At 40.2% G+C, this 27491-nt stretch overlaps 1 protein-coding gene across 3 annotated transcripts in view; it reads right to left on the reverse strand.

The window, feature by feature from the left end:
* TIAM2 (TIAM Rac1 associated GEF 2) overlaps window positions 1-21379 on the reverse strand; it is a gene marked incomplete at its 5' end in the record, with an annotated part of 87616 nt that extends 66237 nt beyond the window's left edge. For all 3 annotated transcript variants that reach the window (XM_080341893.1, XM_080341892.1, XM_080341891.1), the window contains 4 exons: window positions 7611-7835; window positions 9247-9419; window positions 13901-14336; window positions 20183-21379. In XM_080341893.1, the coding sequence (XP_080198019.1) occupies window positions 7611-7835; window positions 9247-9419; window positions 13901-14336; window positions 20183-21379 (2031 nt within the window). The remainder of the gene's footprint in view (window positions 1-7610; window positions 7836-9246; window positions 9420-13900; window positions 14337-20182) is intronic.
* Between the last annotated feature and the right edge of the window lie 6112 nt (window positions 21380-27491).

The raw sequence follows: 27491 nt of genomic DNA on the forward strand, positions 1-27491 counted from the left end.
ATATTCTTGAAGACTAAGTGGGGGAAGCACACAAAAAAGCAACAACTTCAAAGCACAGTGTGACCTGGTCCATGAAGTTAATTTACAGGCTGCAGACTAGCTGCTGCAATCCTTATTCTGCTATTGTGTGAGGCAAATCTCTGCCCCACGTGGGAGGACTGCCCAAAAGACGGCTCAAGGACTTAACTTCATCATGCACAGACAAAGGGCCCTTTTGAAATCTGCTTGAAAGCAAAGAGGGAAAAGTGGATGCACCAGACATCTGTGAGAACAGGAATGGGTGACAAAGGCCAACAGCAGCATGAAGCAAGTCTGCAATGAGATAAGAGATACTGCCCGACACGAGGCACGCCAAAACAAGCAAGCACATGTGAAATGTTCCTCGTGAGACCTGCTAAGCTGTTGCACTTGCCTGCACCTTCAGCTACAGCGCCCAGGGCATTCAAACCCAACCTCTCTCAGTCACTGTTTCAAAACTTCCATGTGAATTTCCAGGAAAAGCATTAAAGGCTCTTCCTAGAGGAAAGGGAGGATGTCATTCTGAGTACAGGTAAATGTTAGACAAGCATTTCTAGGTTCAGTGGCAGCATGAGAGCGCCTGGGAGAAAGACAAGGAGGGGCCACCCAAACAAATGTATTCAGCCTCACAGGATCTCTGTAAGGTAGAGAAAAAAAAGAAAGCTGTGGCAGAGAGATAGAAAGAAGTAAGAAGTGGGAAGCATTAAGAATTAGGGCCATGAATGACTTAGTTGGGCCAGGAAAACTCATGCAAAACTCATGCCTGTTTCAGGGACAAGACAGTAATTGCATGGGGAGTGCTAAGTGAGGAGATGAGCTTTTGCATCAGCAACTTAGTTCAAGAGTGAGTTTTTGAAGAGTTAACATACAAAGGAACATCAGCATGATACTTTTAGCAGTACTTTACTAGTAATGCTCCTTTTCAGAACATAAATAACCAATTCTCCTAGTGAAAAATCTATTAAGATGCTAGAAACAATTGTAAAATAATTACATTTTAAATCACGCAAACATTTGAGCTAAAGGAAGATGCTCAAAAGCAGGTTTCTGTTAATTCAATAACCCTGCTAAGTTTTCTATAGGTAAGCTCTTAAGTGTGAGCTTGGGAAACGTAAGGGGTAAATACATTCAGACCACACAATACAGACCAGTGGTTTCCAGCGGGGGATGTGGGGATCCATAGATCCTCCATGCTATACAGTCTTCTCTGCAGGTGGCACTTTTCGTGGCACCTCCACTAGAACATACCTAGGGTTTGCAAACCGTAAAAGGGAGGGCCCCTGGCTCCTCGCCCTTCTTACAGTAAAGTGCAAACACCATTTTTTGTGGGGCTAGGGAAAGACTGTTCAATTTTCAAATACCTGTTGTGTACAAAGTAAGAAGAGCTCAGCATAATAAAACTCAAATCAGTATATGAATAGTGGAAAGCAGTGCCAGAAATGACACCGTAACAACCCAAAGCAGCAATACTTCAAGGACCTAGAGAAAGGATGGAATAAACTTACTGGACAACTCACCTTGTAATAAAATACCAGTTTTCTACTTGGCATTTATTTAGGGTAGCACAAAAGAAAAGATGCATGGAGGGAGCAGAGCCTTCTGTCAGTGCTTAAGCCTTTAAAATTAACTGGTTTTAGTAACAGTTGTTATAACACATAGAAACATGACCTCCTCACTGAAACAATTCACCATCTATATAGCAGTAAGAAACTCAGAATTTTCCCTTACACAACATCTTCCTTCCAGACGGAAAGTGTCTCTGCAAGCTGATGTAGGGAACTCTATGGATTTAAAAGAAACTTCTGCTGCTGTTTTATATGAACAGCTTTTCAACCACATTACAAACAACACCAAACTCTTTGCATTCCAGTCCTTGGTTCTCAGACAAAGTTCATATTGTACCCATCTGGATAAATGAGTCACTCGGTTTCTGGGGACAAGGAAAAGATTTTTATTGTCATTACTTCCTAAAGAGAACTCGAAGAAGCACAAACATCACTCTCCCAGAAATTCCATTACTTTAAAGGACACTACAGAGATACTGTCATAACTTTTAGCTCAAAGAAATGAAAAAGGGAACATAATAAAGTACAACGACGTGTAATTAGCAATACCCTTTATTCTTCAGTCTGTTTAGTGACTGGTTAAGAAAGCTTCTTGAAATAACAAGACAACAGCTTTTTTTACAATAAATGCCATCTTTCTGCTTGTTTTGGAAGGACAGAATTTTCATCATTTTTAACTAAAAGAGACAGAGGAAATCTTATTCCAAATACCACTGATAGCACAAAACTGCACACATGTGTGCTTAATTCACATTCTTGTCAATAATCTGATTGAAATTGGCAGTCCTGCATGCATGTCTATAGCTAGAGATGTAATTAAGAAAGCCACTGAATCTTATTAGCCAGCTGCCCCTCCCCAAAAAGCAGCAGACCAGCCCTTCCTGCCCAGGCTCTCTCACCAGCTTCATTGTATGAGATAATGCCACGCAACTCCAGATTCAGTAATAGTTTATTTATTTTTCATTCTTTTACACTAAATCTTTGTGAAACAAAGATGGAAATTCACTCATCTGCAAAACGGTAATTACAGCAGTAATGAGAATGGAGATGACCTTCCTGCCTACTAACTTCACTCCTTAGTGACAGTCTGCTACCAAAAGAGAAGGATTTTGCTAATGATGTAGACAGGGACCATCCTACACTAAAGAGTGACACCTGAAAAGAAATAGTACTCCATCTCTCAGAAAGTGGAGGTCTGCTCTAGTCAGTTTAAAGATCACCCAAACTGAAGATCTGTTATAACGAGTTTAGATCATTTTTTCTAGTTTAGGAGGACAGGGAAGAAAGAAAAGTAACTGTATGTTGTGATTCACATCAAATTCATATGCAGCAAAACTGGCAGGTACTAGCTAAGTTCCCTGAAAATATTCTCTTTTGAAGTGTTGGCATTGTGAGTTTTTAACAGAATGTCAGACAATATTTCAGTAGATGGTTTATAGAAAATGAAGACATGAAAATTGGGCTTGTAAGGGGACCTGAAAAATAAAATTCCCCTGAACTATTCCAGTCACCTTCCTACAAACGTCAGTGAAAAGAGAAAGTGTCAGGTACATTTTGAACGCGAAAAGTAATGAAGTTACTCTCTGTGTAAAAAGCCGAAGACCACCACAGGGAAGAGAAAAAAGGTACTAACGGATTTCATGACTATCCAAATTAATAAGGACACTACCATACTGATCCCCTTATTTTGATTTTTACGGCAACATATAAGCTACTTTTGGTTGGAGGACACACATGAAAACTTCCATAAAAATCGTCTCCAAGCACATGTCTGTTCTTCTCATTAATCCCTCATCATTTCAGTGCCTGCAAGTAAATACCTATGTCCATAAGCCATCTGATAAGTAAATTAAGTATCATGCAAACAGAAAATATGAATCACATCAGAAACCTCTGAACAGCTTGGAAAACATGACTATACCAATATATTAAAATTTGAAGAGAAAAACCCAGAATGCTTTGAAGAAACTATTATTCATATTATTGTTCTAAAATGAGACAACAGAATAGATTTATGTACCAAGTACATACAAAAGTACACTCAGAGCTGTGGTGCCCTCACTGTGAGGTAGATTTTCCAACCCATTAAACACAGTTCTACAGGCAGAGACAGCCTCGCTTTTGACTTAATGTGCAATATTTTGTTAAAAGAGCTCTGAATAAATGCTAATAATCCCTTTCACTCACTTCAGTGGCAGTTAGACAGGGCTGCATATTCACAGCAAATACTGCAATTTCTCTAGTAGGTTAAACAGCTGGGAAAACTAACAACATTTTATTTAGAGACTGTGACTCCATGGGCTTTGAAATTCATCTCAGCACCAGGGTATTTTCAAACTTGCTACATTTCATCCTAAATCTCTTCAGTTTAGGGGAGAAGCTGCACCTTGGGGGAACAGCACCACCCACAATGTATTTATTGCATACAGTAATACATAGAGCCAATACGTGCAGAGCTGGGATTTCCAGCCATGCCACCAGTGGCTTACTGGGACTAGCTGCTGTACCCTGCTCTTGCAGGCGCTTCATCCATCTTCTCTGAACTGCCCAGCGATATCAAAAGCTACGTCAAGGGTTGCCATTTTCTCTTAAACAGCAAATACCTCTATTACTATTATGAGACCGGTAAGCCCAGATAGAGGGAATCCCTGACCAGGCCACAAGGTTGAAGACATTTCTCAACCAATTTGATAGAATCAATTCTCTAAAAGTTATTTCTTCTAGAAAAACAACAATTTCCTTGTAATTTTTTTGTTTGCACTTCTTCTGTTTAGCTCTAGCTTTATCAATTGCTAGCTTGAATGTTCACCAAATTTAAAAGACAGTATCAGATGAGCTTCCCCAGTCCACTTGCTGTACACCAAAAATAAACACGTATGTACATTAAAATAACTAGAGCAACTTTAGAAGTCCAGATTTCCTTACTGCAACTGCATTTCAGGATATAGTAACCATGAAACAAAAAAAGGTTTTGCATGCTTGTAAAGCCCGTGAAGTACGAAGTCTTCAGTGGAGAAGCATTGGTTTTAAATCAATACAGATGTGAAAGAAAATAGAAACTTGAGGCTGGGTAGTTGTTTTTCTGAGGAAGAGGAAGGAAAGGGAGAAAGGATTTAGAAATCACAGTTTCCAAGATAATTCCCCAATGAAAATAAACGAAGACTGTGCCTCATCTTTCTACATAAAAAACCACAGTGGTCTCTCTGAAGTCAATCACACTATTTCCGCTGTCTTCTCAAAATATATCACCAGTGAAGTTTTCCAGCACAGGATATAGGGCATGCATATTAACTACAGTATTGGCAATACAATATATTTCATCATGTAGGGATCATAAATGCCACATGATTGAAAACACCAAATTTACACAAAACCAAACCAGAATTTATATTCTTCTTTTTACTCCAAGTGGGCAAAAGACAATTAAACAATCACAGTTACTAAACAACTGAGCTACATATATGCAAACTTCTCCCTCAGGAATAATGTTTTCTCTAACTGTTAGCTTACTAAATATATTAAGAATTCCTTGTTACTAATTATATCAAGATTTTTTTTTTTTTGGTTTGCAAAAGCCCATCTCTGAGACATTAAATCAAGAGATGAGGAAATCCAGTTACTTATTGACTTTCTCTGTGAAGTGACTTTGCCAGCACACCCTCAGCAGTTGTAAGGAGAGATTTTATAGAGATTAAAAAGGATCAAGACTGGAGAAAAAGGTCATTATTAATTTAATGTTTCTAACTAGTGGATGTTCGCACATGATACATCTCACTCTGTCTCACTGGTTTGCCTTCATTCAGTGTTTTGAGACATTCATAGACAGAAGATTAACAGGAATATATCTTCTGCAGCCCTAGTGATGGATTTCAGTTCTAGCAGAACGCAGGCAACTTCTTCCAGGGACTGAGCTGGAAAATAACAGCAGTTGTTCAAGGACAGAACATCTAATTAACAGATATTAAGAGAGCATCATTAATACTCTTCGGATGACTCTAAATAAACTACTAGCATCAATATCTAATGGGGAGAGCGGTAAATTAAGTTAACATACATCAGGATTTCTCCTCAGTGCATCACATGTTGCAAGCACTAGACATCTCTGGAAAACTGTATATTCTTCTAAGTCTCAAAACCTTCGGCAATAAAAAGACACTTAATGTTTTTCCTCCTCCATTCACCTCAGTAGACTCTGAACCATGAAATAAAGTGACCGGGAAATAAATTATGAACATCTGAGTACTCGGCTTATGAACATCCGCACCACAAATCCCTACACATACCTGCATACTTCTTGAACTCTGCTCATGTAGCTTCAGACTGAAATGTGCTACAGAAGCTTGACAGTGAAATTATTACCAGTCAGTCTGCCCTTTGTCAAGTTCAAACCAGTATTGTAAGAATTTTAAATATGATAAGCATCAAATTCATGAAAGTAAAAGTGCTCCACTAACCAAAGAAATGTAATTATGCTGTATTGTATCAAAGGAAATAATGGCCATAATGTGCAGACTAAAGTAATGACAGAGCAATAGCTAGTCTGACTGGAAAGGCAAATAGGGGTGGGCTCTCAAATACTAGTCAACAAATTCAAATTATCAGACATCTTCTGTTAATGGTCTAATAAAATAAAAGACATAGCAACCTCAGTCCACAGAGCTATTAGGCTAAACTACTAGACAAGTTTAGTACACGAGAGGCCCTGGGTAGCAAAGCCTTTGCCTGAACAGTAACTAATTAAAGCATTTTTCACCAGTTGCTGGCTACAACACTGGGGACATGGGCAAGATGTCAGCACCTCAAAATGTACTTCCATAAGGTAACACTGGAGTGATTCCTGGTTCACATGCTGGAAATGAGAGCAGAGTACAGCCTGATGTCTATGCACCACCATACAAACAAGAAGGTGAGCATTTTCACTGAGGAACAGTTCTAGCTGCTCATGAGTCTGCCCAGACCTTTTGTCTCAGGCAAGGTACATACACATCATGAACACCGAATTGGGGTGGGAGTGGTGACAGGGGGGTGTTCTCTTTTTTGTTTTGAAAACAAATCTTAATGGTGAATCTTCTTCAGAACTAAGCTGCTGCTTCAGCCAACAGTCAAGCATTCCTACCACCATAATATGAAAATGTGATCAGAACAGCACACCGGGTGTTCAGAAGCCATACTTAGAGTTGCAGAGGGAAACAGCTGATGAGTCAGATAATTTCTTGCTTCAACAAAACAAAATTAGCCTAGACACAAGTTTGGATGCAAACATTTTGTCTGCTCCAGCCACAGGCTTGTAGTACGTAAGGTCTCCAAAGCTAAGCAGAAATGGGCCTGCGCTTATACTGAGATCAAAAGTTCCCAGCACGCAACCAGAAAGTGTTATAAGAAGGGCTGTTAGTGTCTCACTTTTCACTGAATTGCTACTGGTACAATGCTCCAGTGGCTGCCAGTGGTACTCACAACAGTGCTTTTCCACATAGAATGAAAAACTCTGGTCTTGACTTCGTGTTCTCATTTAGACTCCTATGAGGCTTTTTAAGAAGCCCAATGGATCCTGGTCTTCTGGTTATGGCTAAATTTCAACTGAAGCACACACTGCCTCAGTCCTTTCTCTGATTTTATTTGGATAAAATGCTCTTCACATCCTGTCTTACGGTACAGAATGGTATTGCTAAGTATCTACTCTTAAATCTCTACTGCAATTCAATAATAAATTCAATTATTCACAGAACATAGTATATATCCTGTGGTATGCCACATAACAACTAGATATTATTAATAAAACAGTGAAAATTAGTTACTTTTTTTCCAGAAGAGAAAAGAGTTCATAAAAAGAGTTCAGACTGATCCTCAGCTTTGAGGAGCCTGCCTCCTGCGCTGCTTTGGATTGCTGTAGAAACCTGGCAATAATTACAACTACTGTGCCAGCTGTCTCCAAGACAATTTCTCTCAGGCCTAGAAAGCACTGACAGTCAGTGCACAAAGCAAGAAATAATGATAAATATGCTACTGTAAAAACATTGTTTCCATTACCTGGTTCTCTATGGCCTTCCTGTTTTTTGGATCGCTAACAATTGAGAGCTGCAACTCTGCCATCTTTTTCATCTTGCTATCCATGTCAATCTTCTGGAAGAGACTCTTGGTTTGATTTTTCAGCAGCCTAACGGTGTCCTCTTTCCCAAGCTTCTTTGCAAAGAGAGAAGCACAGGCTGAATGTATGGCAGTAACCCAGTTTTCCAGATCCGTCTGGCTTGTCGCCTGTGAAACAAATCGACGGTGCAACATTACAAGCAAACCAGAGGAAAAAAAAAAAAAAATTAAAAATCAGAAGCTATAGGACATGAAGTGCTTGACAGGTTCACTGAGTTCTTCGGTGCTTTATCTTAAAATCAGTGAAATAAGGCTTTATCTTTAAAACTGTGCAAATGAAGGAACCATGAGCTTCTTCCATATTCTGTTAGGACTTGTCTCCAACCTTCTGCTTCTGTTTCTTAGACCTGCAAAGTCTGAGGGCTCTGGGAGGACAACAGAGCCCCACAAATCATGGTAAAGATGGGACTTCCACCCTTCATCCTTCCAATTAATTCAGGTAAAAACCAACAGGTTTCAAAGAGAAACCTCCTGCAGATGACACAGCAACAGGGATAATTTTACATGTAAGGTCTGAGGAGAGGTGTTTGCTTTTTTTTAAAAAAAAAGAAGATAGTAGAGAGAGGACAGCAAAGTAAAGAAAGTACATCTGCACAAAGTGTCTCCAGAGATATTTACAAGTGCACCTATGAATCACCTGTGCAGGCAGTTCCACATAATACTGTTCTTTATTAACATTTCCAGTAGTGCAGTTAAGCAGCCAAGATCTTTAGATTATTTTTAGCCTTTCTTTTTTGAACATCTTGCTCAAGAAAACTGTCTTAGAGGCCACTAGATAGAGGGTTGGGCCTATCATTCTGTAGGGGTGGAATCTTAATAGATATGAAAAAAAATTTGAGGGTAAAGCTGATTTTTGAGAAGCTCATAACCGCTAGGTACCAAACATGTCATGCAGATTTTTTATCTGTTCTTTTTATTTCTGAACCATAATTAACTGAGCCAAATTATGTAATACTATATACTAAGTCATATCATATGCTTAAATCAATATTATAATAGTGTAGTGCAGTAGTGTAACTGTACTATTATTTTTAAGTCAAAGGCACAGGCATGATCAGCCCGGAGAAGAGAAGGGTTCTGAGAAGACCTTACAGCAGCCTTCTAGTACCTAAAGGAGACCTACAAGAAAGCTGGAGAGGGACTGTTTACAAGGCTATGTAGTGATAGGACAAGGGGTAATGTCTTTAAACTGAAAGAGGGTAGATTTAGATTAGATAGAAGGAAGAAATTCTTCACCATGAGGGTGGTGAGAAACTGGAACAGGCTGCCCAGAGAAACTGTGGATGTCCCATCCCTGGCAGTGTTCAAGGCCAGGCTGGATGGGACTTAGAGCAACCTGGTCTAGTGGAAGGTGTCTTGGCCCACGGCAGAGGGCTTGGAACTAGAAGGTCCCTTCTCACCCAAACCATTCCATGATTCTATGATGTTTGTGTATCAACAACTACATATATGCATGTGCATACTCACCAACACATACTAAAATAGAAACAACTGGATAGTCACATATGCATACTGTTACCTGAAATAGGTAGACATCTCCAAAAGAATTGCTGAGACAGAATACGTTTTCTTTCTTGGGATGTTCTGGAACAGACTGTACTATACTGTCTTCTGCAAAGAGAGCGTATCGAGGTAAACTGCTCTGTTCCATTGAGTTCCTTCCATAGGTCTCATAAAACAGCAGAGTACAACCTTCACAATTCAGAAGGACAAAAAACATAAGGAGAAAGTAAGTTCTAGATCTCACATTTGAGTTCTTTTATATTAATGCTTTTGTGATTAAAATACCCTTCAATGACAGGCGATGTTAGTTTTGCCCCTCTTTTGAAACAGAGAAAAAAATGAAGATCTTCTAAACTGAAAAACAGGCAAAGTTAATGATGAATTTGCCAACGAAAAGTTGGAACAGATATCTAATAAAGACACAACAAACACCCGTGGACTGAAGAGAAAATAAACAGGATACTTCAATATCGAAGTGTTCAAGGTCGGGCTGGATGTGGTTAGAGCAACCAGATGTAGTAAAAGTTGTCCCTGCCTACAGCATGTGGGTTGGACTAGATGATCTTTAAAAGGTCTCTTCTGACCCACACCAGTATGCAGTGCTATGAATAAACTCAGGCTATTGAAATGTTAAGGCATGTAGAAAAGACTAATTCCTGCTTAGTTAAATCGGCTTTTGTGTTTCTTTATTAAATTGAACTGACTCTCTCATAACAGCCACTTAGAAATCTATTTGTTGAAAAGATTTGTAGAAACTTTTGTCTTCAGACAACATACTTAGTGAATAAACTTCTCAAATTTAAACTGGATTTCCTTGAATCTACTTGCACATTGTGAACTTAGACAATGAACACAATCTCAATAATTTAAAATGGTTTAAAGCAGTTGAGTTTGAGCATGTTCAGTCTCATAGATAGTACAACATGTACAGTACAAGACTTAAATCCAGAAAACAAAATTCATCCTTGATGATAATAGTGAGCATAACATGCAGAATTACTTCTGGGGGACAGCAGAAGTGACTTGATCTAAGTCCACAGCAGTATGACTACACTGCCACATTGCCTTTGGCAGTGAAGCTGACTTAAGAAGGACCTGTCTCCTTCATCCTCGCCCCGCGCCCCCCCCCCCCCCCCCCCCGGCTAGCTGTGCATACAGAAAATATGTAAATAAACATATTTTTCACCCCTGGGAAATGGCAGTTTAACAATAGTGAGTTTGGTGGAGTTTTTGTTATTTTGTTTGATTTGGAAGATAAATGAATACTACACTATGTCTGGATGTTTACCCTGGAAAAACTAAGAGCAGATACTACAAATACATTTTGAAAACTGAGAATAACCTAAGCAGTTAGAAATTCTGAGGCTGGTGGTAGATTCTGCAGCAAGGCGAGCCTTCTCCAAAGGATGTGCTCAAATTCATTCAGGAATTAATTTAGAGAAGACCTATGGCTGCCTTACGTAGCAAGTCAGACTAAATAATCACAGTCGTCCCTTGGACCTAGCAATCCTGGAACATATCACTGCTGTTATCCCTATACATGTACAGTAGACAACTTGAAATTCAGCCAATACAAGGACTGAGTTATGAGGTGGAATAAACTGGTCCTCATACAGCCCAAATCTAAACTGTATGAAAAATCAGTACAATCAGATGGATTTCATCACATTATACAGTGCCAGAGAATGTACAAGAGTTACAAGTAAAAGGGAAATATATATTAAAGGTCATCATCTGATGAGTGAAAAGTTTTTAAAGGAAGGAATCAAATAAATAGAAATGCCTCTATACTACTTAAGTTCACCTTTTTCTATTACTGTCCAGAGTGTCTGGCAGAATATTCAGAGTACGAACAAATCCTATAGGGTTGGTCCTATCCTTTCCCCTTAGCAGCCCTCACTTGATCTTCTTTATGACACAGAAACACTTGGAGATTTCCGCAGCTTGAAAAGAAGTATATGGTTTGTTACACTCTGCATATCAGGCATGGCACTTCTGTCATAATTTCAACACAAAAGGGCAAACTAAACCAACAACACCAAGGCCCCTCTTGTATTGAACAGCGGCAGGACTGTGCAACCACTTCCACTTCTGCATTTTAGGGAAGTGAGAAGTAAGTTCTATTTTAAACTGCCATATTTCCCCCATGTGTTATCAAAAGGTAACTAAAGATACATCATTTTTTATCCTGACAATTTATATGTACGTAAATAAATATTTTTGAAGAGTATGAGTGTGCGTTTAAGTGTATGGCACCCCAGGAATATCTTCAGGTCAAGCCAAGGGATGCCTGGTAGTAGCTAGTTTCATAAACTCTGACAGACCCACTGGGAGTGATTATCATCCAAGTATTTTAATCAAAACTTGAACTGAAGGTGAAGGACAATGGGAAAGCAATTTCCCTCATTAGAATAAAGTAATTAGATGGGACAGATGGAAAAGAGAGTTCCTCTTGTTAAAGGGTTACTATTCAAGCTCAGGTCTTAGTGGCCCTGAAAGTAGAGCAGAGGCCTCAGGACATGTATACTTTGAAGTCTGGCAGGAAACTAGATGGTTATAAGCCTTGTGCGTATTTATAAACAAACACATTGCAAAAGAGTGCAAAGAAACAAGTTGTTCTCCATTTGCATATGGGGGTATTTTAAGTCATATTTTAAAACACCTTGGCTATTTAAACTTCAAGAACAAAATAAATACAGTTTTATTCAAAACCCTGTATAAAGAGAACCAAAACAAGTGCCTTGATCTTGATATAGCATATTATGAAAACAGAACTACGCCTTGATATCCAGACAGGCAAGTTTATTTTGGCATTGGAAGTCTCCACAGGACAATAAAGGTATGAGGATCAAGGAAATGAGAAATGTATATTTACAACAGCTAACAAAGTGGAAGAGATTTTGCACCATGAATGCAGCTATACCACCCATCCAAAGTAAAATGAATTGTATCTAATACTGCTTGTAATGTTAGAAGTTAATAAAGCCTCTTATAAATAATTTTACTATTCCTTTTTTATAACTGAGGAAATTCAGGTAGCAAGAAGGGACGTGACTCGTTCAAGGTCACCAACAAGCCAATTTTATAGCAAAAAACAGAACACAAAGAACCTAAAGTCCTTCCCAGAGCTTCATTACCCCAGAAATACATGAACTACTGGTATATAATGTAGCTCAGCTTAGAGTTTCGATAGGATTGTTTAGAAACTACTTGAATTGCAAAAGAGGCAGATCAAACTTATATTCGTATTCCATAATGCAAACACATACAATAAGAGGGTGGCATTCAGATATTGTTTTTCCCTTTGCATACACTTCTTGTAAGCATGAATCATGCTATCTAATGATCAGGATAAGTGATTTAAACTGTTAAGACTGCCTACATTTTGATTCCTTGATAACAGGTCTGTGAATTATTAGGCAGAATTGCTACATTCTTGTGAGTATGCTTCTTTTACATCAGCATTATCAAGGACAGCACTCCCAGCACTTGGTGTTTGCCATTCATTTTTCTTTAGGTCTACACCCATGTAAAATTTTGAAAAGGGCAACCTGTGGGAAAGTTGTTATTTTCTCTCCTCCAGCCCCAGATATGCTAGGAAATTATTAAGTTTGATCATTTCCTTACTCATTAACTTAGCATTATATTTACTGAAAGGCATATCCTTTGGAAGTAATTAAAATTCAAAATGAGCTCACCCACTAAATTCCTCTTCCTCTCCACAATAGATGTTATTTTACTTCTCACACTTCCTGACGCTGGTACACTTCTTGCGGCACACCTACCTGCTCAATTAATCTGACCCATCAACATGCACCATGAGCACCACAACCACACCGCATCCCACAAGCAACAGCAGCCCCTTCTGTTAATAAGCGGATTGCCTTCCCATGGGACTGTTTCCTAGCAGGAGCAGCTGGGGGAGATAGGAAGGTGGGCACGTCGAAAGCCAGAAGAGGTTGGTATTGCAGGGAGTGGGCGAGGTGAAAGACCAGCCAGGGAAAGGAGGGAGACTGGCGAGCCCTGGAGGTGGTGTGTGGCAGCTAAGCCTTGGACAATGCAGGGCTTCTCCAGCTGCTGCTGCTTCAGTCTCCTCTGCTCTGAATTGCACACTTGTCTGTGTAAACGCTCTAGCACTGGAATTTCACCTCTTTGTTATGTTGCCACCTGAAACACTGGAAACAAACTGAAGATTTTAACATTAACTTATCTCAACTTTAAGTAAACCTCATAGCAAAGCCCAAGGAACTGCATGCCTGTGACAAGGAACTGGACACCAAGGATTTCTGATCCTTAAACTTTGACTCCCTCCAAGACAGAGGTGTAACTTTTGTATTTTCTCAGTTTTGGTTCAATTTGGTCTTTGACCTCCAAACATCCAAAAGCATTTTCTAAACCCCAGATTCTGCCTGAGTACAGAAACTGGGAAGTCAGGTAAGACAATTCCCACTACAGTACAAAACACATGGCTACACATGTAATACCAAATGAACTCGACTTGGTGGGCTGCTTAGGCACACGCTCCACTGTAAGCATGTGGGTAGACTGCTTAGACATGAATTTCTGATGCCCTTGAACCTGCTAACAGAAACCAGCAGGCATGAAAAGTTGCTAAGACACAAAGGAAACAACTGCTGTTGCCAAGCCAAAGGAGCAATGTGATGGTTTACCTTTGAGTGTGACCCAGTAGTGCTTCCACTTTCGCCGTGTGACCAGCTCCAGCTTCTTCTCCTTCTGTAGGGTCACCAGAGGTTTGAAGAACAGCCACCCTGCCTTGCGCACCACTCCTTGCTCTTTCTCATACAATAAATCCAACTGCTCCAAGGAGCTGAGGGACTCGCCACTGGAGTCCTCAGTTTCTGACGAAGTCTCAGTGTTCTCCAGGTTCGTCCTACTCATCTCCAGCTCCCGCATGAAGTTTTCGTAAATGTTCTGCCTTAGGGCATCACTGCTGACTGCATTTGTGGACTCACTTCTCTGGGACAGGACATGGCTGGAGCCGGGTGACCACAGCAAAGTGGAGACCTGCGACGGTGCCAGGGTGTCTGTAGTGAAATTGTCCATTCTGCTGTCAAAATATTCACTCCCATCTTTACACTTCGGCTCCTGCAGAGAAAAGGGAATTGCCAGTGATCAGCAATGAAAAGACACACTTCATTTGGCATGTAAATTTGTTTCATGTTTAGCCACAGCCAGTTCTTTCATCAATGGCCACCTCTTTTCACCATTACATCACAAGCTTTGTGTCAGCAGCCACTGACACCATCTATGCCAGAACTCAGAGTTTTCTCAGGAGAACCCCATTAAATCCTAACCACTAAGTCTGCGAGCTCTGGTAACTCAGAAATCTGTGAGTAATCTCCAAATTCACTAGTAACTACTGGGACTTCTACTGGCTGTGAAACCTCATGGACTCCAGGAGACAACCACATCCTCCAGCTGAAACCCAGGCACCACCACTTACACGACTGCTTGAGTACAAGCAGGAAGAGGGTCACAACAAGTTTCTTTATTATTAGTGTTTTCAATACTCTGGTGACACTCACTCCATTTGTGTGAGGCAGCTACATTTAACTTCAGCACAGCCAGGCTGATTTTACCTCCACTTCCTATTTGTCTTATAAACTGTGCTTAATCAACACAAAAAAAGGTCAAAAGTTGAGAATATTTTAAGCTTGTTAGTATTGACCAATTGACAAAAATCAAATCTCACAGAAGATGTGTTTTTAAAAAAGAAAAGACGTGTTTGCTGACTGGCACAAATCAAGTCTCCAGACTGCAGAGGTGTGTATTTCCTGACTTTCTGAAAACCTCCTGGGAGCCTGAATATCTCATCAAGCACTGAAGGGCCTCTCTCCTAATTGCATTGTTCAACTTCATCCCTTGTATTGAGAGGACTGGCCAATCTTATTTGAAATACTCAGGCCTGATGGTACCTCACATATTACTTCAACTTTGCCTTGTGATATGGATGCTAACCTAAGCCTACTTCTTGCTACTGCTTGTCGATGTGGGACTTTGTAACATTGGGCCTTTTCTTTCTTGATTTCCCAGTAATGTGCTCACTGCTTCCAACTCTCCCAGGCTCCAGTGATGGGCAGGGATTTTTATAGTATAGAAAGAGACCTCTGAATTAACCTCACTATTGGGAACCATGCCATCCATCGTTAAGAGCCATTTATTACCTTCCCAACTTAAGTGTTACTGATGGTATTTAGAAGTAACGGAGATTTAAGAGCATACAACATGAAACCTGCTGCCTTTTGCAGTAAAGAAAATTTGAGAGTGTTGCTTGAAAAGTATGAGGAAAGAGAAGACTATAAACAATCCAAGAAGCAAAGCTATTACCCTCAGTAATAATAAAGCCATTATACTTTCCTTTCAAGTTTAGACTGTCTCTCTAGAAGCATTTATTTGCTCACAGACTTCTGTACACGAATAAAGTAAATAAATCTTGGTCTCCTGTGAGCTGGTCTCACCAGCAGCTTTGAAAGCAACTACTTTTTTGTTCCTTTGCGTCCTTCTTGATGCTCTTCAAATCTGTAGTGGAAAAGTTGTGCCATGTTTTGATAGCATCATGATCTCCAGTGGGCAGCCAAGAGCAACAGCGGGATCGCACACCCTCCCGAGCATCACCAGACAAGCCACTTCTCAAGCAGCAGGACACTGCCAGTCATGGCCTCACAAAAGCCAGTACCAACTTAAACCCATGTTCTCTTACAGGATGTTGAAGTTCAAGTCTGGATTTTCAGATTACTCTATCTGGTGTCAAGTTCTCCCGGTAATGGAGAACCTTCTTCAAATCTTATTGCAGGGTGTTAATCAGCGTTCTCTGAGAGTAACTTCCTAAACATTAACAGTTTTGGTTTTTATTTGGTAAAGGGAGGGAAAGGAGGTGGGGGGTGAAAATCGTGCATGTAATGTGTTTATTCCCACAAAGCAACCGCACAACATGGATCACACAATGTGCTGGCCATCTGCAGTTCAGTGGGAAATGGGAAGCTTTTCTCCACCCTCTTTTTAATTGTTGTAACTGGATGCACATGATAAAATTCTGTATTTTAATTGTTTGACTATTCTCCAGAAACTGCCAATGTCCCCTAGAAAACATTAACACATAGTTTATTAAGAATACGTATTTCTTTTGGTGCCAAAGCACTGATAAGAAAAGGAACAAGAGACATAGACATAAGGTGTCTGCTGTGAAGAGACACTACTGGAACAACAAGCATTAAGGAAAAGAGTGGGATATAACCCGTTCATGCAGAGCCACTAACCACATCCTATGTTTTCTCTACACACACAGAAAGGGTAGAAATGAGGAAGTATCAGAATAGAGTAAATGGACACAGGATCCAAAATTAATACATACACTTCACCATGACAACATAACTTGCATTTTATTTTTTTTAAAGAACACAACTGGCAGAGTCCTGCAGTCTCTGCTGGTCCTCAGGGAGACTGGCACTGTAGACATGTCTGGTCACCACTGAAAAGTTCTGATCCAAATTGCTGCTGCTGGGGTTTTCCTTGTCAGGCATCTGTGTGTTTTCTCTCTGTTGCATCCAGCAACGACAGAAAACTACCACTATTTCTACTCAGCTGCCTTCAAGGAGATCTCTCCATGTCTCAGATATACCCTGGAAAAGCTATAGATAATGCAAAAGATAAAGTGGCTAATTAAGGTACCAGTTAGACAAAGTGACGCATGTAATAATTAGCTCTAAAGAACAGTGCAGGAAACAATGCAGCCTCCTAAATTTATTAGGACCCAAGCTGAAAGTGGAATCTAGTACCAGTTTTCAAACCAAATAAAGAGGTTATCTCGATGTATTTTTCTTTTACTTTATCTTTACACCACACTTCAGGGGTCTGGCTTATACAGCCAGGAAATTTCAGAAATTATTCCTATAAAGAGACTATTTAATTGAAGAACCTATCTACAGCAGTTGTTTCTGGTGACTGGATTTTCATGGTACATAGCATTTGCTCATTGTCTCCATGTTACGCAGCTGCATACTGAGTTTACACCACCTTTAGCAGTGGCTGACTGTGCAACAAGCCTGTCTATATTCTGTTCACACATCTCACATATATACATCCCATATACCTTTCTGCTCACACATAGTATACTGTGATACAACATCTCCCCAGTGCCATTTCAGTGAGGATTAAACTAAATGAGGACATGCCATGCAGTAGAGTACCAATGATGTGTTAAGGGAACACATTAGGACACCCTCGTGCCATAACAGCTGACTTCAAGTTTTTGTGCAAGACCATTATTAGAAAGACCCACTCAGTTCCAGGATATATCAAATCAGGTATCAGGTCAAGTCAGACATAAGGAAATATCCAAGACACTGGACAGGCCACAATCCAGGGGTCCTCTGGAATATCCCATGGCCAAATCTGTTTATGGATTATTTAAAACAGGTGCAGAGGAAGGGTGCCAGAACACAAAGGAAACAGCTTCCAGTCTTAAGGCAGGAGACCAAAGGAAGTCTGCATAACCCCACAAATGTGGGCTGAGAAAAGATATAATTTCTCCCTTTAAATAAATCGTAACAGATTAAGTAATAGGGAAGCATAACTAGTGCAACAGACAATACTGGCAGGAGAACAAAATGGCTGGGACTACATTTACTCTGCAAGTTAGCAAGTATCAGAGTAACAGGATCTGGAAACAGTCTTCAAGATGTAGAAAAGCCCACCTGATTTTAAGCTGCAATTTGTTCACAAGGAAGGTTAAACTCCCCTGCCTTTCTAGTGGCAAGGGATTGGCTTCAGTATTCCAAAACTAAGCCCCCTGGTCCTGTGTCCCTGTGAAGCAGGAGGCTTAGTTGACTTGTTTCTATTGGGGCAGCTGGGGTGACCGAACCCTCCAGCCAACACCAGCGCTCAGACCTACGTACAGGGAAATATTCCAGCTTTCACCTACATTCAGCCCAAGTGACTCACAATCAGTTATTACTAATAAAATGAAGAAGGGACATATTGTTCAGAGCAAAGCATGGAGGCTTTAATCACTGTGATGAACAGTCCTACAAACAGGGACTAACCATCTGACAGATCATAACCACGCATGGTGCTTCTGCATTTTTAAGCCAAAGGACACATAATTGTTACCAAACTACAACACAGAAATGGTAGGATACTCAAAGTGTGCAAGGCACAAAGGAGTTGACCAAGCCTCACAAGGAAGGCAAAAATCATAAAGCATTCACTATTCCTCTCACCATTCCTGTCACTGGATACTTGTCTGATAAAAATCAATGACTAACTATTTCCTATGCTTTTTTTCTAAGAAATCTCCATTTTTTGAGCTAAGTCTGATTTCCTTCTACCAGAATCAGATTCAAGCTTAATTCAATCTCTCTGGCCAAATTTCCTTGCTGTGCCTGAAGCCAGTTCACTGTACAGTGAATTCAAAACAGCTATGAATCGTGCACCACAAATACCATTCTGAAAATGTCATAACTAAGTAATACATGGCAAAGGTCTGGGATGCAGAGATCATATGTAAAGCCTGGCTATAAAATCCAGAAAAGCTACGGATGTTGAAACTGGTGAAGGATCCTGGCACAAGGCACTGAGGCTCTTCACTGATTCCACTTTTTCTGCCTTCTCTTTCACAGCTGAGTAAGAAGGTAAAAAGACAGCATCTGATAAAATGTATGAGACACCAACTCACAAAAGAAGTGATCCAAATGAATAGCTTTCATTTTCATTTCCCCAGTTCTGTAGCCCTTACCTAGGATTTATGCTGGCAAATCTTATGCTGACATCACTTCTGAGCCTAAGCATCTGTCAAGAGTTCTATGCGGCAATGACAGATGCCTATTAAGCACGATACCTGTCTGAATTTCCAACATGGGAGACAGGTTTTGCTCTACATACCACAGAAAACCTGTATTATGGGGTTCCCTTCACTTGCTACTCAATTCTGAAGGGGTCAGCACCCCAGCATTGCTGAAAAATGAGCAGATCATTCCTTTAGGGAAGCACTGTGACTGTTTCTGTATGAGGGGCTCCCGGTAAGATCTAAAAAAAAAAAATTAAAAAAAAAAAAAATCCAAACCCAAATCAGTCTCTGCCCTCCATCTCAGCTTGTGAACTCATGCACAGAAGTCCAGGCACAGTCTAGTATTTAAAGAGCTGATTCTGAGGCCTACAGCTAAAAATGAGAATTTAATTCCTGACCACAGGCAACCTAAATTCCTATTAATGGGAAGAGCCTTGAATTCTTCTCAAGAAATATTCTTTTCCTCCTTCTTGCCCTTCTCCCATCTCCTTGTATCCATCACCATCTCCTGGCAAGCCAGATGGCAATTCAAGCTTTTCCATCTGGTGACCTAAGCTGGCATGCAAGAAGGAGGAGGGTGCTCCATGTAATGCCTTCAGAGGAGATGGAAGCAGAATCAGCAGCTCTGGTCAATACTCCATAGTTGTTTGCCTTGCTAGGGATGGACCAACAGTGAAACCAAAGTGAGCGATGAAGCCAATAATAGATGGGGAATACCTGCAAAGATATTTATAACATCCTTCTACTACTGCTCCTTCCACACTCTTTAGATATGCTGATCTTAGTGTATATATGATATCTAGGTTATATTTTCATAGTTGAAATAAGGAGAAGGCTTAAAAACTCCAAGTCACTTTGTGAGTAATGGAATTATTTCAAACTGTAATTCACTAAGAGATTAGGCTACAAAGATTGGAGTTAGCTACTGTGATAAAAACAAAGGGAAAATTTGCACACAGAAACATATATATATATTTTTTTTCTACTGTTGACATTTCAGACACCTCCAGGCATACAATAACTCTCAGAATTTCAGAAATTAGCAAGTAATTGTCCCGCAAGAAAGACAAACATAACACAGTCACTACAGTTATAAGAGGAATCTACAAACCATCTTTCAGGCACTTAGGCTGGGGTTAGTTCATACCTGCAGCTTCCTTTTCTTCCTTGAGAGACTTCCCGTCCAGTCACTGATGCGTCGCATTCGGTTTTTTAACGTATCCTTCTTGGATGCATCCTCGCTGAGGGGCTTGGACTTTCTGCATGGGAGTGTGTAGGAGGAGTAATGTGCAGGACTTCCCTGCTCTACCCTGGAGGGAACATCAATGTCTGAGGCAAATGAGACACGGTTGCTCAGGCTACCATGAGTGTCAATATACTCATCAGACAGCCTGATCCCAGGTGGAGGGGTGCTTTCCAAATTTGTATCCTTATAGAGATCTCGGAGTGAGGAAAGAGATGAACTTTGATTGAAGGACTTCTTGTTGTCACTTGCTGGGAAACTGGCATGAATGCTTGTATCTGGAGTGCTCCTGGTCAAATATGGACCATCCAATTCATTGATATCCACAGCATTTCCCCAGAGGGAGTCATACCACGAAGACTCAGAGCTGAGGGAGCTTCCTTTACTAGATCGAAGCCTTGAATCAGTAGGTGACAGACGATGGCTTGCAGAACAGTCTGCGCTGGAGTTTCTCCTAACATCGAGCAGGTTATTTGGCTTAGATTCCAAGGTAGGTGAATACCTCAGCAGCTGGACCGGTCCACTGGACTCCTCAGTTGGTACCTTGCTGTTGCTACTGTTGTGGAATTCAACCCTCAAGCAACCATCCAGCTTCCCCAGTGTCTTAATGAGAACTTTTGGACTCCTCCTGTCCTCTGAAGGGGAGGTTGATGTAAGACTCTCATTCTTTCCATAGCAATTTAAAATGTGTCCATTGCATTCTCGGGACGCAGCGTGATTACTTCCAGCTTGAAGACCAATATAGTGGAAACCGTTCTCAGGCAAAAACACTGTGTTATTTCCTCGGCAGTAGTCCCCTGAGGTGTTTGTCCTGTGTTTGGCATGGGCATTGTTTTTAGAGACCTTCACCACAGTGTCACCAAGTCTAGATGAATAAGGCTGACTACTCTTGAAGTGTGAAAGGCAGCTTCTGGCAAGGGACCTTGATTTGTAGTTTGAGACGCTACTGGTATGTCCCCATCCATGCATGGAGCAAGACTTTTCATCTTTAGCATGAATGCTGCGAATTTTCAGAGAGCAAGGCTTCTGCTTGGCACCAGCTGTAGCAGCAGCATGATTTTTCGATCCCTGAAGGCTGTATTGGCTTTCTGAATTCCCCATTTTTCACTAAATTAAGAAGAGTTTCATTAGAAACAATGGCTAGAAGACAGAGTGAAAACTAACAGACCATTTTTACCCTCTATACAGGAAAGTGTCTTTTTAAAAAAAATGATATGAAGCAATTGTTTCCAAAAAAACCCATTAAATAGCCATTTACAACACTAAATTCACAACTGAACTTATTTTAGGGGCAGGCTAGGAAAGCCTATTCTCTGTATAGCTCATTAGCCCTCAGTTATAAAGCTGGAATCTAACTCCATTGAAATCATGTCAACACCTTTCTCCACCCACACCCTTGGCAACATCCTTTTCTTATAACTTACAAAATCTCTGGCTCCCAAGAACAATGGCATAATGAAAGGGAGACAGCAAGATAATCATAACGTAGATGTAAAATGAACTGTACTTTCAGACAAATCCCTTCTGCCAGGAGACAAGTCCACTGCAGTTTCAGCTTGACTGGTTTCTGTGCAACCAAGTGTTGCTTCAAAAAACTGTTCAACAAACCATAACTTTGTGTTTAAATGGAGTCAATCCAGGAGAAAGGGAAAAAAAAAAGAAACAACACCAACACAAAAAAACACAAAAAAACCCCACAAAAAACTTGGTTAGTGAATAGCCTCACCTTCCATTACAGCGCAAAACTGCATTATGTTCATTCCGAATGGCACAGTTCGATAGTTCACTTAGTAAAACGCTTTGGACCCACACAAAGTGTAGCCCAAAGTAAAAAAAAAAAAAAAAAAAATCACTCTGTTCTTTTTGTTACTTGGAGCGAATCTTCACTTTTTGTAATTTACAGAAACAACATCAAAGCACTTTTTCAATCAGCACTATGCATCTTTGCACATCAGATCTCAGACTATCACTCAGGAGACTTCACTGCAGCCTCATTAAAATTTTGTCAAATCAAGCCATTGTGAAAACAGAATCTTATCTTCTAGAGTGTGTATATATTTTAACACCCTTACTTCTAGCCCTTAGCATTTCAGATGGAAAGCATAGTATAAAACAAAGAGCATACCTGTAGGATCACTCTTAATCACAGGCACAGTTAGCAGTCAGCAATCTCTGCATTGTCTTCATGGCCAGCTGCTACTTGCCAAAACCAGGATGGAGTTGTGCACAGCCTTCCTAGAAAACACCAAAAAGACAACAAAAGGCTCTCAGTCAAATACAGCTTACACTTTACTGCAGCTGTAAGCAAAATGAGTGCCAAAAACAATCAGGCAGAAGATAGAAATGGAGAAGAGAGGTGTAATTAAGGGGATTCCTGGGCTTTGGACATACATTTTTATAAACATACACAACAACTGACATTGAATTAATACAATTAAGTCACTGTTTGGGTAAGCATTTTCTAATTCTGTCCTTCTTCCCACTCATTGACAAGTTAGGGCAAACTTTGAGCCCCCTCCAGTTTACTTTTTGGAAGACCAAATTACAGATGGCAGGATTGTGCAGTGATCCATTACAGTTTGGACCGAATGATCAGAGCAATGTCCTGCACCATCTGCTTATCCTTCCCCACATATGGATTTCAACTATGACTCTTGCAGCCCAAGGCCACACCACAATGCACTCCACCACCCACCCAGCAACCTCTCTCTTCAGGTGTGATCTGATTTTAAGTTAATCTGCCAACAAGAAACAAGAAAAAAGGAGCACCAGGCACTGCACCCACTCAAGGTAATATGACCCAAGTTCTTCCTGATCATCTGAACGTATCAGCTCTTCACTCGGCACTCAAAAGAACAGGGATTGAAACACTCAGTAGAAGCTATACAAGATCTTAGGCTCAGTTTTAGAACAAATGTTTTAACTAGAAAACATTCTTAATACACTACCCAGCAAAAATATTCTTTTCTGTATAAATTCAGTAGCTACTGTTCATGATTTTCAATTGAATAACTATCCAATTTGAACACGCAGAGTTTTGCTCTTTTGACTCATTTTACTGTATAAGAACCTTGAAGATACTGAAAGTAGTTCACTGGTAACCTAGGTACTTTGCTAACCTTGCCAAAAACAAAGGTAAAGGTTGCAAACTAGAACTAAAAGTAGTCTGAACAGCAAGCCTAGAAAAAAGGTTAGCAAATAAATTACTTAACAAGACCTATATCCTTTTGAATGATGCCAGAGATGCTATAGACCTATAAACACAAATTCATGGCTGTTATTGCAAAAGATTTGATAAAACAGAAAACTCACAGACATTTCATCTCACCCTCCATAAAACAAAAACAACAACAACAAATCTGTTTAACTTGCTTATTGTCTCTAACCATTTGAAGGTTGTTATTTAGGACACCCTTGCCTTGCAGGTTTGATTTACCTGTGCTGCTAAGTACACCCATTTATGTAAACAGTTTTAAAAACATCATATGCAACATGAATTGAACAAAAGACTTTCAATTCAGATGACAACACACAAACTTAAGCTTCAAGCTGCTGAACAAACTGCCAGCCCCCCAGCAAAACTGCCCTCCTCAATCCAGGAGGCACAGACCACAAACAAGCAATGAGTTTACATTCAGAATTCTTCATCTGGGAGCAGAAACTATATTCAACAAGGGGGCTTTGAAGGGCTTATATCTATTCATAAGGGAACACTGAACGCAATTTGTCTAAAGAAACAGGCAAAAAGACCATCTGGTCTCCATAGCGATTGTGCGATGGTTAGGTAATCCTTTTAACAGAGTGGGTAGTGAGCAAGCTGCTGTCATGAACCTCAGAAGATAGACATTCAATTCGTCAAGGTTTGAGCTGCTGCTACCAGGGTCCATTGTACATGTCTGATCTAATACACAGGCCACATAATGGGTGAACGAATAAATTTATCTCGGGGTATAATGTCTACAAAACAGAGTCTCACTCTGTGCAGGAATCAGTCAGCAGTACAACAGAACAGTCAATAAATCCCATAGAAATAACCCTGAGGGATTTTTCTCATCACCCCAGCCATCCAGAAAGCTACGGCAGGCTAAACATTCACGCATGCTGTGATAACCAACCAGGGCATCTGCAAGGCTGCACAAAGACCATCACCCTGCAAATCAGCTGCAACGCCTTTCTCTTGCTCACACTTGTGTGGAGAGATTTTCTTGCTGCTAATTATGCTGCCTGGGGAGCGGAGCAAGTCAGCTTGCGCCCAAAAGGCAGTGTGACGCTGGTGCCAGGGGGTTGCCATGAACAAACTCTGGTTTTGCTCACTCCAAACATTCACACATTTTATACTATTTGAGCTGTGGAAACACTGGAAATTACAGTGCAGGGGACAGGATTCAACTTCCCCTATATTTCTCACAGCAACTTGCTACCACAGAAGACAACGTGCTTTTCTCTCTTCTTATGCAGAAGGATGAATACTTCTTGTGAGCAAATCCAGCTTCTATGAATATTTTCTGCAATTATAATCAGTATAGTTAGAAAGCAGCTCACTGTGCCTGAAGATGACTATTAAGAGTTTATTTGCTTTCAATTATACCCACATTCCCTAAAAAAAGAAGTTTTTAATCTTTGCCCTGGTTCCCCTTGACACATTCGAAAAACATAGCTATGCAAACATACTAATCTGGGAACCCCACCATCCCCACCACACCCAATAATTAACACAAATCATAACCCCAGAGCTAAAAATGTATTTCCCCACCTTTAGGCTTCTCCACATAAAGCTTCCCCTAGACTTTTTTTGGCTCTGAGAAATAAACACACGAGCTCAGGAGCCATTCCAGAGAAGAGCCTGCTACCTATATTCACTCATTAATACCATCACAGCTAGACTGCTTTATAAATGCTAAAGGGGAAAATGCCTTTCTTAAGATTAAGGTGAATGCACATACAAGCAGAGCTCTACAATTGTGTGGGTGCTTCCTCCCTGGTCTTAAACTCTAAAAGCAAAGGTTTACAAAACTTGACTTGCTAAGCATATTCCAAGCAAAATTGAACAATAACAATATCCTGGTACTAGGTTTGCTTATGAGATACAACAAGGAGGTTTTATATTATGAATTAGTGGGTGATCTGAGTCATGGGTGACAGGCTTCCATGCTGGTTTCATCTGCTACAAAGGTAACATAAACCAAACTTCGCTACTGCCAGCCATTGGCTTCCAGCACAGTCCTACTAGCCAGGTTGAGATTCTTGAACACTACAGGTCAGGAAATAGCACGTGTCATGCCAACAGGAGGTGAGCACAAAGCTGTAAATAGACTGAGTGCTATGCAACCACAGTCAGCATCAGACAGTGGCCAGATACCTATTACTGGTTGCATCTTCCTAGGGAGGTTCAGCAGATTTTCCTGCCTGGGAGTGACAATCTCACCACCCAGAATGTGGTAAGAGCTCAGCTAACATAAACCCTAGCAATGTTAAGCTTTAGCCTGGATCACGAAGTTACCATCATGAGAAATGAACATATGCACCAAAGCTATCTCCCAGATGTATTTTGATGCCTTTATTCCTCTGGATGGCTGTTGACAATAAATCTTCACTGGTAGATGTTAAGTGACCCACAAACCATTCGACCGCTGCTGAAGCTTCCCTGAAAATCTACTGATGAGGTAAAGGGAAGTTGATTTTCACTTCAGCAAACATGTCATCAGTAAAAAAAAAAAAATATAAAAAATTGGTCTAGATAAGGATAACAACATCCCATCAAATTAACACCACTAAGTGAAGACTCATTAAGAAATAATGGAACTCATGAGAGTCTACAGAGTTACCAGGAATAATAACTGTTCCTGAACAGCGGAAGAGCTTAAATTTAAAATCTTCTGTCCATGAGAAGAAAAAGACTTTTAAAAGAAGAGCTAGAGTAAGAGCTAAAAATTAGGTAAGACCTGGAACAAGTTGCCTCACCCCTAATGAATAAGAGTCTGAAATTTTCAGTTCTTTACGACGACACACCAGGACATAGTTTAAACTTTTTCAGCAGGCCTTTCTTTAAGGAAAGGACAAAATATTATTCAATAAAGAAATAAGATAACAGAATATTTTATTCCTATTTGTAACTTCACAACTTTGTCACAACTTCTTAAGACTTTCTTCCTCAAGGTGGACTGTTACCTGTACCAGTGCGGTACCTTTTGAGAGGGCATCAGACCAGCTCTCTAGCAGCTGCCTCTGGACACAGACACAGCCATTCACATGGATATAAATGTCTGCCAGAGCTTCAAATCAACTTTACAGTGATTGACAGACATACTTGCATAATAGTTCTTTATATAGAAAGAGGAGAGTATGTCCCATGAACTCACGAGTAACGAAGTAGGAGGAGAGACACGGTTTAGAGGTAGACTTGACAGTATTAGGTTAAGAGCTGGACTCAATGATCTCAAAGGTCTTTTCCAACCAAAATGATTCAATGATTCTGTTTTCTGCTGTGTTTGAAAACCCTGTTTTAACAAGGGCAGGTAAGACCTCCCAGCTGCAGAGCAGGACTGTGCCAGCCACCTCTGCCTGTGCAGAGTGGGGAGGTACAGGGGGAGCAGGGGTGAGGAGAAAAGCCAGGGCCTGGGTCTGTACACCGGCAGCTGCTCTGAGTGTGTGCTTCATATACGCATCACTGGAGACTGTCATCAGGATTAGTGGAGCTGGGATAATGGAGAATCTGAAAGTATTTCAAAGCAATAAAAAATGAAACAGAAGTTCTCCTCATATGTATTAAATGACCAACTTCTTTTATTTTAATGGCAGATCTAGTTGGAAAAGTGCAGGCTTTGATGTACACCAAACATGTTAGTGGTTTTTTACATCATGAAAAGCTGCTTCTTTTTTTTTTTTTTTTAATTTTTTTTTAATTGACTGAGCAATTCTTATTTTTTCTTTCAAACCACTTTTACATTCTCTTTCAACTAATGGTTAAAACATGATCCATTTTAAATGGCTTAGAAGGTCTTAGAAATTGTATATAAATATCTTTCTGATACTAACATGTTCATAAATTACGTAAAGAATCAACAGGCTCAGTAAATTCTTACAGGTTTGAAGTTTTAATTAACTTTTAATCTACTTTGGTTTTTAATATGAAAGTAATGCAGAATGCTAGAATGTGAACCTGCCCTCCCCTTCCCATATGGCTGTATATAGATGAATATGTGAAATAAAATCA

The sequence above is a fragment of the Nesoenas mayeri genome (genome assembly GCF_963082525.1).
Source record: "Nesoenas mayeri genome assembly, chromosome: 3".
In the NCBI taxonomy this organism is placed as follows: Eukaryota; Metazoa; Chordata; class Aves; order Columbiformes; family Columbidae; genus Nesoenas; species Nesoenas mayeri.